General features: G+C 38.0%; 1 protein-coding gene across 2 annotated transcripts; it reads left to right on the top strand.

Moving 5' to 3' along the window:
- Positions 1-284: 284 nt before the first annotated feature.
- Positions 285-6,656, top strand: LOC311071582 (E3 ubiquitin-protein ligase RNF19B). Of its 2 annotated transcripts, none has more exons than XM_084095985.1 (4): positions 285-1,055; positions 5,234-5,337; positions 5,445-5,594; positions 5,885-6,656. In XM_084095985.1, exons 1-4 carry the CDS (start codon positions 995-997, stop codon positions 6,302-6,304), a joined length of 735 nt encoding a protein of 244 aa, XP_083952111.1. In that variant the 5' UTR covers positions 285-994; the 3' UTR covers positions 6,305-6,656. The 2 variants fall into 2 exon arrangements, with proteins under 2 accessions (XP_083952111.1, XP_083952112.1); XM_084095986.1 differs by having other exon boundaries at positions 881-1,055; positions 5,942-6,656.
- Positions 6,657-12,197: the final 5,541 nt, after the last annotated feature.

Here is a 12,197-nt window from a genome sequence, read left to right on the forward strand (position 1 = left end):
CAACACGTTGCCTACGGCGTATAGGCTCCGGCGTAGGTCCGACGCAGAAGTACCGGTATAATGAGGCCTTTATACTTCTGCGTCGGACCTACGCCGGAGCCTATACGCCGTAGGCAACGTGTTGGTTTTAATTTATACTTCTGTGTCGTTGTCCGCGTTGACGCGCACCTAGGGAGCATGTGAAACCCCGAGGGAGGGGTTCTGGCAGACCAATCACAGCGCTTGTGTCCGCGTAGAATTGACACGTTGTTACATTTTAGGAGAGGTGCACGTCAGGGTACGCCGTAGGGTACGCGCGCTACACACAGCCTACGACGTAGCTACGGCGGCAGTTCGACGCAGAAGTATAAAACAGGCTTAAAGGGTGCCATGTGCGTTCGATGTAGACGAAATGTCAAGAGCGTCAATATATGACGCCCTAGTTATTGTCTTATTATAAAGGTGTTTTCTCCCTATTATTCTGTTGGCTAAATAACTAGTAGCCTATAACTTGAAGATTCCGTTTTTAAGGTGAGCTGCATGATGATAAATTGGCCAATTTAGTGGAACTTACAAAGCTTTGTAAACCTATCAGATGTATGATGATTAGCCTATCTGGAGTCCTATAACAGTGGATTTCCTAAAAAAAAAAAAAAAACCGGCATTGTCTGTGTAGTTTGTTGATTTACAATTTAGGCATATCGAATGAGAATTAATACCTCAGAGACATAATGCAATGGGGGTTTTGCAGAACAATTTTAAAAGTGAAAAATTCCAGAGACTGAATATAGCAAGCATAGAAATTGACGTTGCAAATCCAAGCCCGTGTCACGTGACATTCACACTGAAACTGAGTGGGAAGTTACTTCTGGCTTAGTAGTTAGGCTACTGTAGCCTACCTAGATTAGGCTATGACAGTCAGACAGCCTGTATAAGAGCAGAGAGTTGAATGTTAACAACAAGGAAATTAAGAAATTAAAGTTAATAGGACTAGCCAATATCTGATAATAAAGAAATGAAGAAATTCACTCAACGCGACAAAGGCATCAAACTGGTGTCAAAACCAAACGATCTCGGTAAGTGCTTCAATTTTAAATATTTATTCTTAACGTTGGTAAACAAGTAAGACATGTTTTCTGTGTAACACCTCTGATCTAATGAAAACGTTTAGGAGTAGCCTACTGTTGCTAACTTTTACTTCGGATTTTGACCTAGTAGGCTACTAGGCTATTCTTAATAACTTTATTTAATAACCATTAGTTAAACAAACGTAGGCTATAGGCTATAACCTACACGAATGCACGTTTATAACGCCTAATATATTAGTGTAATACAGGATAGTCTATGCCTAGTTTTTATACTGTGATATAGGCTAGGCCTTTTTGTCTGAAAACTATACTGTAAGTCAATACTTGTCAATTATGAATCCAAGTGCATAGGCTTTCTGATAGTTTAATGCCCTGTTTTAATTCTGGGGGACAGAATTATACTATTACCGTAAAGTTGCTTTGAAACGACACGTGAAAAGCGCTATTAAAACATAGCTTGACAACATACGCGAACGAGGAAATTAGTCGAATTAATCTGCGAATTAGATCTGCGTCTCAGGTGTTCCCAGAATGTAGCGTAGGCCTACTTGTGAAGTTTCAGCTCAAAATACCCATATAGATCATTTATTATTTTATACCGTGTTTTAAATGCCCATTTCTGAGTGGAAGGAAAACTGAGCGAGTTGTCTAAAATAAAACTTATGACTGCTGCGTTACCCTTTAAATCAATGCTGGTCTATTCGCTGTAATGTGCATCTCCGTCCAGTGGGTCACAGCTTTGCCACACAGATTTTGATAAATAAAACCAAAATCATTCATCATGTTCGGGAACTCATGTACCCGAAATCGTGAGATGTTGAGGAAAACATTCCACTGTAAGGTAATTAATTTGTTACATATAGGCTAATTTGGTAGTAAAACAAAGCATTTTTATTTTGATAATTTTATTGGTGCAATTAAAGATGATTAGGCTGTAATCAATCAATTTTGTACAACATTTGTTTTTTTATCACTTATTTAGAGGCACCACAATTGTTTCATCTGTAGGGACTACTGACCAGACATTTAGAAGTTTATTTTTTAAGGCAAAGTACTGAAAATCAAATAAAGCTCTGTAAACACACAATTTGTCAATACTATAGTCTAAGTGTGTCCCATCAGCTAATCCAACGTTATGCACCTACTTAAATACTCGGGCCAAATAGAGGAAATGTGTCGTGCAAGTAGACAAGTGTTAAAGTGCAAAGACTGCTAGTGTGGGTATTGGAAAAGCCCCAAAACAACTGCTTGTTTCGTGCGTCATTGCACCATTTCTATTGTCACTGCACGTGCATAGAACTTTCAAGTTCAATTTTTCAATCTGATCAGGCGTTAACATGTCCTGTCCCAAACAGCAACACAGTACACATGGATTCCACACAGCCCTGATGTGGGCTGGATCTGGGCCAACACTATACTGTCTGGGATCGATCATATTAGAAAATGTTTAAACCACCCTTTACCTTCCGAATGAATTTTTTGTCGGATTTGGCAAATTCATTCCAACTGATGAGGTTACATGTGACCTTTTTTAATCCGTCTGTGTAACAAGTTCAATTACAAACAGATTATTGGGGTCCATTTAAACACAGCTACTGTTTCTGATTTATAAATAAAAATAAATAAATGAGGCATTTATATAGCGCTTTCATATGTACTAATGTACACCCAAAGCGCTTCGCAATCATATCGGGGGATCTCTCCTCAACACCACCAGTACAATGGCACCAGTGCGCTCACCACACACCAGCTATAGTGGAGAGAGAGAGTGATAGAGCCAGTTCAGTGGATGGGGATTATTAGGAGGCCATGATTGGCAAGGGCCAATGGAGGGAATGTGGCCAGGACACCGGGGTTACACCCCTACTCTTTACCAGAAGTGCCATGGAATTTTTAAAGACCACAGAGAGTCAGGACCTCGGCTTTACGTCTCATATGAAGGACGGTGCTCTTTGACACTATAGAGCTGGTAAGTCCCGCCCCCTCCGTAAAACCCCGCTGGACCTCAAAGTTGAAAAACCGTCAATGCAAGTGAATGGGAGAAAATAATTATTTTCTGGTCCCGTTTGAATTGTGCCATGAATGTGAACATATGTTGTCTGTGACTCTTTTCATGTTACGAGTTTGACAGTATATGGTATGATTCTTCAGCTAGCAGTTGTGGAAAAGACATAACGAGAAAGACTACATGTCGCCTATGTGACGTCACCCCATAAAGTTGACTTACCCGTGGTTTTCGCCAACTTCAACGATTTTGTCCTCTCCCTGAAAGAGGCGGTGAAGTGCACCAAAGACACAGCCATGTTTAGCGGGATCCGTGAGCTAGTCCGTGTGCTAGTGGTGGTGACGTTTCAAACGCGTCGAGAGTTGTAGTCCACAAAGTGCTCTCACACAAAGTCTAACCGTATCAAACTTCTACCCGCTAAATTGTAGCATTCTTTACACGAAAAGTTATATAAAAAATTCACAGACAACATATGTTCACATTCATGGCACAATTCAAACGGGACCAGAAAATAATTATTTTCTCCCATTCACTTGCATTGACGGTTTTTCAACTTTGAGGTCCAGCGGGGTTTTGCGGAGGGGGCGGGACTTACCAGCTCTATAGTGTGAACATCACTACACTGGGGCGTTAGGACCCTCACCGACCACAGGGTGAGCACCCCCTGCTGGCCTCACTAACACATCTTCCAGCAGCAACCTGGTTTTTCTCAGGAAGTCTCCCATCCAGGTACTAACCAGACTCAGCCCTGCTTAGCTTCAGTGGGCAACCAGTCTTGGGCTACAGGGTGATATGGCTGCTGGCATAATTTATGGGGAAAATAACAAACAAACAAAAATATTTGTATCACAATTAGTTGTGTACACACACACTGCACACATAATTATATTAAAAAAACAATATAATATAAACAATATAAAAGTACATTTTTCAAGATGTCCCCTTTAAGGAATTGAGAAAAGGTGTCATTTTACTTATTTATATATTTATTTACAACTCCTGACAGTTGTAGTTACGGTTTCATGTATTTTAGATTGTTGTTTTTAAAAACAAACACTATAGTTTGTTTTAGTGTATCCATAGGTATATTAATTTAGCCTTTTAGACTTTTGTGGTTTAAGAGGAAAGCAGATATGCCTGAAACTAAAGTGGAAAATAAATAATTGTTACCTGAAACCTGGCCTAAAGTCAATCAGGAAGTTTAATGCCTACAAAAACGACTTGAATGGGACTACAACGAGATACTTCCCGGGTTTTATACGTAACTAACCCACATCAACCCTCCCTCCGGAATATGCAAAAAAGGGGGCATGGTCATATTTCTGCGGCTTTGTCGAAGAGGAAGAGTTATAGTGGAGAGCTGTAGCTATGCCATCAAAAGTGTGTTATTTTCACCCAGCTGCCAGGTCTTCTGTGTTCGGGCTTCCTACAGACGCTGTAGTTCGTCAACAATGGCTAAAATTTATGTTTGATTATGTTCCTGAAAATTACAGTCGTAATTTAGCTCTTTGTGCTGCGCATTTTACGGAAGACAGCTTCTATAATCTCCACGAATTCAATGTCAGATTCAACAAGAAACTGTTACTAAAACATGAAGCAGCTCCAACTTTAAAACCAGAAGCAGCAGTTGTTGGGCCACAACCTGTAAGCAGGGGCGATTCTAGGATTTTCATTTTAGGGGGGCTCAGCCCCCAATGAGGGTATGATTTAAAAAAAAAAAAGTTAGTTTATGGTCTAATGCTCATTATTAACTAGTTTCATTCATCCAGCAACATGCATATGGCAGGGTTTTATAATCACTGAGGTACCAAATGCGAGGTATTTATGAGTGGGTTCGGGTGCATGCTCCCCCGAGAAAATTTCATAGAATCAGGAAGTCAACCGGTCGTTCAAATGACAGAGGAGAAAGCGGCTTACAATAATGGTGAAATTTATGAAAAATAAGGCTTAAAAAAAAAACACGAAGACATGTTATATTGCACCCCATAAACACAATCATGCAAAGAAAAAAAGCAGTAAACCACCCCTTTAAGAGAATAGAGCCCTGTGCTTTAGACCATGAGCTTAGATCGTTAAAATAGGACCCTTAGTTTTTAACATGGACTGCTTGATGAATACAGCACATTTTAGTGTCATTTACAAAGCTTTGTAAACTTTTCAGATCCATCTGATAATGAATCAGGTGTTTTAAGAGCTGAATTATCCTGCGGTCACGTCACTGATCCAGAGACACTGACTAATTGTTGCAAAGCTCAACTGAGCGATGTGAGTCAATGTGAACTTCATTTGTCATTTTATGAAAATTGCTCTAATGCCATAACTCATAATAATGCTATGAAGTCTAAACCAAGAACTCTGATGTGTAATTTCAGGGAAAGACTGAGTTTAAATGTCCGCTGTGCAGGAGAAAATGGCCGTATGATGAAGTGCGAAAACTGGCGAAACTCACAACTGTAGAGCAACTGAGTTTCGAGGAAAAGCTTGGGCTGAACACTGTTCAAAAGAAAATCGACTCTAGGGATGTAAGTACATTTTGCTTTGATCTTATGATTACAGTAAAACAAAGGTTTTAATTGAGATTCAATTAGGAGGAAGAAATCCTGCAAAGATTTAATGAGGCAGAGATATATAGTGATATATGGCAAATCTGTCGCCTACAGAGAAAACTCAAAATCTAGAGACCGAAAGAAACTCAGTGTTTATAGAGGATTGTGTGTGTGTGTGTGTGTGTGTGTGTGTGTGTGTGTGTGTGTGTGTGTGTGTGTGTGTGACCCTGACCCTGCATCTCTGTCTTTTCTCTGTCCATATTCAGTGTCCTGGTTGTGGCACTTTAATTGAAAGGTCTGATGTTTCCAATCTCTCTGTGGAGTGCTCTGTTTGCACAGTGAAGACCGGAAGAATCTATGAGTTCTGCTGGCAGTGTCTGAGAGAGTGGAGAGGATTTCGACCTCGTGCTGATCGATGTGGAAATGTGGGATGTAAAAGTGCTGACCAGGAACTGCTGAAGACCTGTCCAATGGTCACTTTTAAGTTTGCTGGAAATGTTTTCCATTGTCCAAAAGTCCGTAAATGCCCATCTTGTGGTGTGCTGATTGAACACGATACTACTGGATGTAATAACATGAAATGCGCTGAATGTGGTGATGAGTTTTGCTTTATTTGTTTAAAACCTGGCCATGAGTATGGCTATCCATGCACAGTCGCACCAAGGCAAACAGATACTGCATCATAGTGGTGGTGACTGCTTCAAGACTACATTAGAAGCAAGTCTCCCATTATTTTAAAGAAAAAAAAAAATCTTATTTTGGAGAACATGGTATGTTTATATCTGCAAATAAATTTAAATCACATATTCTATTATTCTCTGTGCATTTTAAGATTTTAGCAAATTGAAGTGTAAATATCACACAGTAATTGAATTAGGTTTTGTTTCTTCTTCTGATAATGTCCATAAACAGCTTCTCTGGAGTAACAGATGTAAGTGTGTCATAAAGAGATGCTGTCTCCTGCTGGACAAACACAAAACACCTGAACTTTAATCCATATTACCATGCTTACAAAGTGAATAAACTACCTTTTTAATATCCTTTATTTACTTTTTATTATTTTTTATACTTATGCATTCAGTTATTTATCTGTTATATACATATTAATACATATATATTGAATATAAATTAATACAATACATATAAATCAATACATATAAATAAATACATTTTATTTTCTTTCTCAATTTTTGTTGGAGTTTCTTTTTTTTTTCTTTGTCAAAACAAACATTTTGGATTTTTTTTTTCTTAGCAGTATGTCCTGCTTTAGGTTGTCTAGTAAAGCAAAAACAATTTTTTTTAACTAATTTCTTTTGAAGGAGTGATTCTTGAATCCACTGCTGCTTCAATGTATATCTAATGAGTTATTATAATCGAGGTATTAATCAAGATTTTTTCCTTAATATCACATGAGTTGAATGACTTTCTTTAGGCTTATGAGATTTTACTTTGACAGAGAACATCATCAGCATAAAGAGATATGATATGATCTACCTGACCTAAGCTTAAGGGCGGAATCTGCGGATGATGTCTAATGGTTATTGCCAAAGGTTCTATGGCGATGGCAAACAACAGGGGTCAAAGTGGACAGTGGATTGTCCGTTTATGTGTAAACTGCTTGTTATTTACTGTTATTGTGAAGCGTCCTTGAGCTTGGGAAAGGCGCTATATAAATTAAACTTATTATTATTATTATTACCCCTGTCACGTGCTCCAAAATCCTTATTATAATGTGGAATTGTACTGGAATGGTAAAGAGTGTTGGTAGGTGACAGGAGGGCCTCAGTCAATGATAAAATATGATGAACAAGTCTAAGTATGTTCCACATACGGCTGAAAATACCATCATTGGCCTAGCAAGATAACATTCTGAGAGTTAACACTCTAAGTATGATGCCCTCCCCTCCCTGTCACACTCTATAATCACTCTGTGTGACTGTACGACTGTTGGCCTTTTCTTGCAAGAAAATAAACCTCATGAAAGACAATTCTTTTCTTATTTTTTCCTTTTTTTCCTTTTCTTTGGCTTTGTGAAACTGCACAGCTTGCCCAGTTTTTTAAATGACATACTCTGACCTTCACCAACTACAAACACTTTTTCTATCAAGTGTGCCTATGAAAGATGATGGAGTATGACGGCAAATCAATGACAATAATAAACGAGCGCACAACTGATGCGGGCGCGCGCGGTAAATGACTTCCGCGAGAGGATAACAGATCTACACGCGAAGAAACGGGAACTCGCGAGCTCATTCAAACCCTGCGCGCGCATAACATCATCTCTGCACGCAATACAAGCCCTCGCGCGCGCGCATGATCATTCCCCACGCGCTCGCGCTTGATCTGCTCTCGCCTGCTGCTTTTGCTTGCTCGAACAATTTTATTTTTGGCAGTCGAGGGGCGGGACTTACTGTTTTAATAACCTCAAATGTCATTGGTTACTTTTCCCCTTTTCCAGAAGTCAGTTGCGATTAGACGCCTGTCCAATGACTCGTAATTAGACATCACTTCATTTGTTTTATTTATTGTGGTTTATTAATGTGTAATGTGATTTAATGCATTGTTAATATAGAATAGATTCTTACCAGATACCAACAGAAAGTCTTATTGCATTGTATTGTTAAGAGATATTTAGGCTACAGACTATGACGCATTTCCATGGTTATTAGCATTGCAAATTGACCCAAATTTGTATACATTTTTACATTTTATATTTATAACACTGTGATTTGTGATATTGGCATTAAAATATCTAAAAGAAATTGGAGAAAAACGGGAATGTAAAGTCATACAAGTGAAACTCGAAAAATTAGAATAAGTTAATGTGCAAAAGTTCATTTATTTCAGTAATTCAACTTACAAGGTGAAACTAATATTATATAGACTCATTACATGCAAAGTGAGATATTTCAAGCCTTTATTTGTTATAATTTTGATGATTATGGCTTACAGTTTATGAAAACCTTTTCACAATATTCTAATGTTTTTATTTATTTCTAATATTTTGAATTTGTTTCTAATTTTGAACTTTTGCATGATGTTCTAACTTTCGAGTTTCACCTGTATTTGCTGTATATCACCACTACATTACCACTATACTCCCATTCACCACTATTTATGTTTACCCAACCAAAATTATATTGGTTCTGAGAACCTCAGAAATGTAAAACGTGACCATTAAATAGTTGCAAATATAACAAGGGCTTTGGATGAAAGATACATTACTTGTTTATATCATTATTCAAGAGTTGTTGTGTAAGCTTTTATCATCCTGTGTATTACTATTATGTCCATTTTGAGTGGTTTATTATATGTTCTATTAAATGTAAAAGGGATTCTGGCTTCTCACACAGCATAAATGATTACACCTAGGGTTGGGCGGTATTACGGTAATATCGGATACCGCGGGATCTTAAAATAGCACCGGTATCAGTTTCAATACCGTCATTACCGGCACTTATATAGCCTATAATATATATAATTTATTTATTGCCTAAAAAATGCTTATGTGTGGTTGCAGTTTGGCAATATTTCTGGTTCCAACCGAATGAGAAGGGAGAGGCGGTAAATACGAGAGATGTAAACACCTCTAACCTTATGTCGCATCTCCGAAACAACCGCCCACTCACTGCTGCCAGGATGCATTTTGTTCTCGAGTTCATTTAATAAGCGCATTAAGTTTCGTATTTGTTAAAATATTATTATGTTATTTTTTCCATCTTTGTTGATTATGAGAAGTGAACAGCACAAATAAGATGGGATGCATCGGGAGTCAGACGATTTGACCACTTCAATAAATTTCGTTTTGTAAAAGGCCTCTTTAAAACGAATTTCGTTTTGTAAAAGGCCTCTTTAAAACGAATTTCGTTTTGTATATATTTTATCTTAATTTTAATAAATTTTTCATCAACCAATTGCCTGTATAATCATGACATGATGGGCATGCCGCGGTCACTTGCATTGAAATCTCATAAATTAACCGAAACTCATTGTAGGCTATGCCTCACAGACATGACAAATATATATAAATAAAGCTTGAAATTTCTTTAAACGAAACAATTAAAAACGAAAGAAATAGGCTACTCACTGATTAGGCTAAGTAATCCATGATGTGCATTTTTCTCTAGGCGCGTTCATACGGAGATGCGATCATCAATTTCATTAAACGAAACTAGACCTATTCAAAACGAAAATAAATAGACTATACTCTCTGTAATCCATGATGTGCATTTCTCTCTATAGCGTTCACTACGGAGATGCCGATCGTCAATTTCTTTAAACGAAACAATTCAAAACGAAAACAAAAAGGCCACTCTCTGATTGTGTAATGATGTGCATTTCTCTCTATAGGCGCGTTCACTACAGAGATGGCGATCGTCAACTTCCATCTTTGCAGAAAAGTTTTATTAATAAAAATCAATGGACACGCGTCACCGGATTACAAAGGCACTTCTTGCTTGTTGCACGCAAACAGATATTATGTTGAATAATGCGGGCTCGGGCTCATAACAACAGTTAATGCCGTCGGCCGGACTCAGACACAACGTGCACGGGTTGGGCTTGATTTTTTTTTTTTTTGCCCGATTTGGCATTCAGTTTCTGAACGGTGTAGGCACAAGCCAACAGTTTGGTGATGCCGTCTGAGCCCATTATGTCATAATTTTTAATTAGTCACGGTAATACCGTATACCCCGGTAAAATAGGGAGGAGGTTTGACGGTATCAAAATTTGAATACCGCCCAAGCCTAATTACACCCCTCTGAAACCCAAACAAATTCAGAATTTTTTCTTTATCTAGGACATATATTTTTTTTTTAAATTTTAAAGATATGTTATGTTCAGATGGGGTGTAATCATTTATACGGTGTACTGTACTTGCCTCATACTTTCTCTTATTAGGTTATTAGCTTACAAAAAGTTAGATGGTTATGTATATAATATATAATATTTTATAATAATATAATATATAATATTTTAATATCTAATTTGCTGGGTTTAATTTTGTTCCTCTATATTTTGTAGCAAATTCTGAAAAGGCATATGTAAGCTTCATGCTGTGTAGGCTACTGTATCTTAACTTGAGAAGCCAGAACCCCTTTTGCATTTAATAGAAAACATAATTAACCACTTATATTACCTAAAAATGTGTCATTAGTCTGTAGCCTAAATATCTCTTAACGACACAATGCAATAAGACTTTCTGTTAATAAAGTATCTGGTAAGAATCTATTCTATATTAACAATGCATTAAATCACATTACACATCAATAAACCACAATAAATAAAACAAATGAAGTGACGTCTCATGTGGGCGGGGCGACACGTGCAGCCACGCCCTGATCTGCAGGCTGCAGCCAAATAATGGCCTTGTCCAAAAACACACTATTGCTGCGTTCCAGTCCAAAATTGTCATGCCCTTCACTTGCTAACTTCCCTCCATCTCGTTCACTCGGATGTACGTCATTGCTTAAGATGCACGAGTGCCCACTACTGGCGGAAACTGCAATGGGCTGAACTGGAACGCCCTAAGCCCTTGATCACTTGGAATCAGCTAAAGAGTTGATTTATTATTTACATTTTTTCCCTCTAAGAATTTGTTTAATGTAGCATCCAAATGTATATAGGTGTGTGTGGGTTGTTTTAAATGAAAAAAATCTATAATTAATATATCATAGAGTTGTTTGTTGTGGTGGTGATTAGACGAAATTTGTGGTGACGTCACAATCGAACTGCATTGTGGGACATATAGATGCCTGAAGTGTACATATGAAGTAGACTCGCTCCCTCGGTCAAAATCGAGGGAACGAGGGTATGTCGATATAAACTTCCCTCGTTCACTTCAGGAAGTGGAACGCACTTCAAAATGGCGGCAGGGATTCCCCCGAGGGGAAGTGCTTAGGGAAGTTCGCAAGTGCGTGTCTAAAAGTGGACTGGAACGCAGCATATGGCGGGCTTGTCCACTTGAGAGCGTGTGCACGTGACAGGAAGGAAGTGTGCAAGACTGTGCCATGTCTTAAATGCCCCTTAATTCACACCTAACTCACACTACCGATTCGGAAAGGTTTTCGAGGCTAAGCGTATCCCATCATGGATTATGTTCGGTAACTCATCATGAGATGTCGAGGAAAAAATTCCACTGTAATTTAAATTAATTAGATAGGCTACATATAAAAAACATAAAGTGTTGCACATTTTATTGGTGCAAAGATGATTATGGTGTGTGTGTGTAGCCTATTTTGTACGACATTTGCAAATCTTTTTATCACCTAATTAGAAGCAGCACAATTTTAATTTTGTGTCTTCTGTTAGTTATATAGCAACTACTGAACAGACATGTAGAAGTTTATTTGAAATGCAAAGTATTGATATAATATAAAATATAATAAAAGCTCTGTAAACACTTGCTTTTTTTTTTTTTTTTTTTTTTTTTTGCTAGACTACAAGTGTGTCCCATTGAGTGATCAAAAGTCCTACATTTGCAGTGACAGTCTTTACGCCTACTTGAACACTTGGGCCAAATAGAGGAAATACGTCATGCAAGTAGACAAGTGGTCAAGTGCAAAGGCCATAAGTGTGGGT

The sequence above is a fragment of the Abramis brama genome (genome assembly GCF_963993115.1).
Source record: "Abramis brama genome assembly, chromosome: 20".
NCBI lineage: Eukaryota > Metazoa > Chordata > Actinopteri > Cypriniformes > Leuciscidae > Abramis > Abramis brama.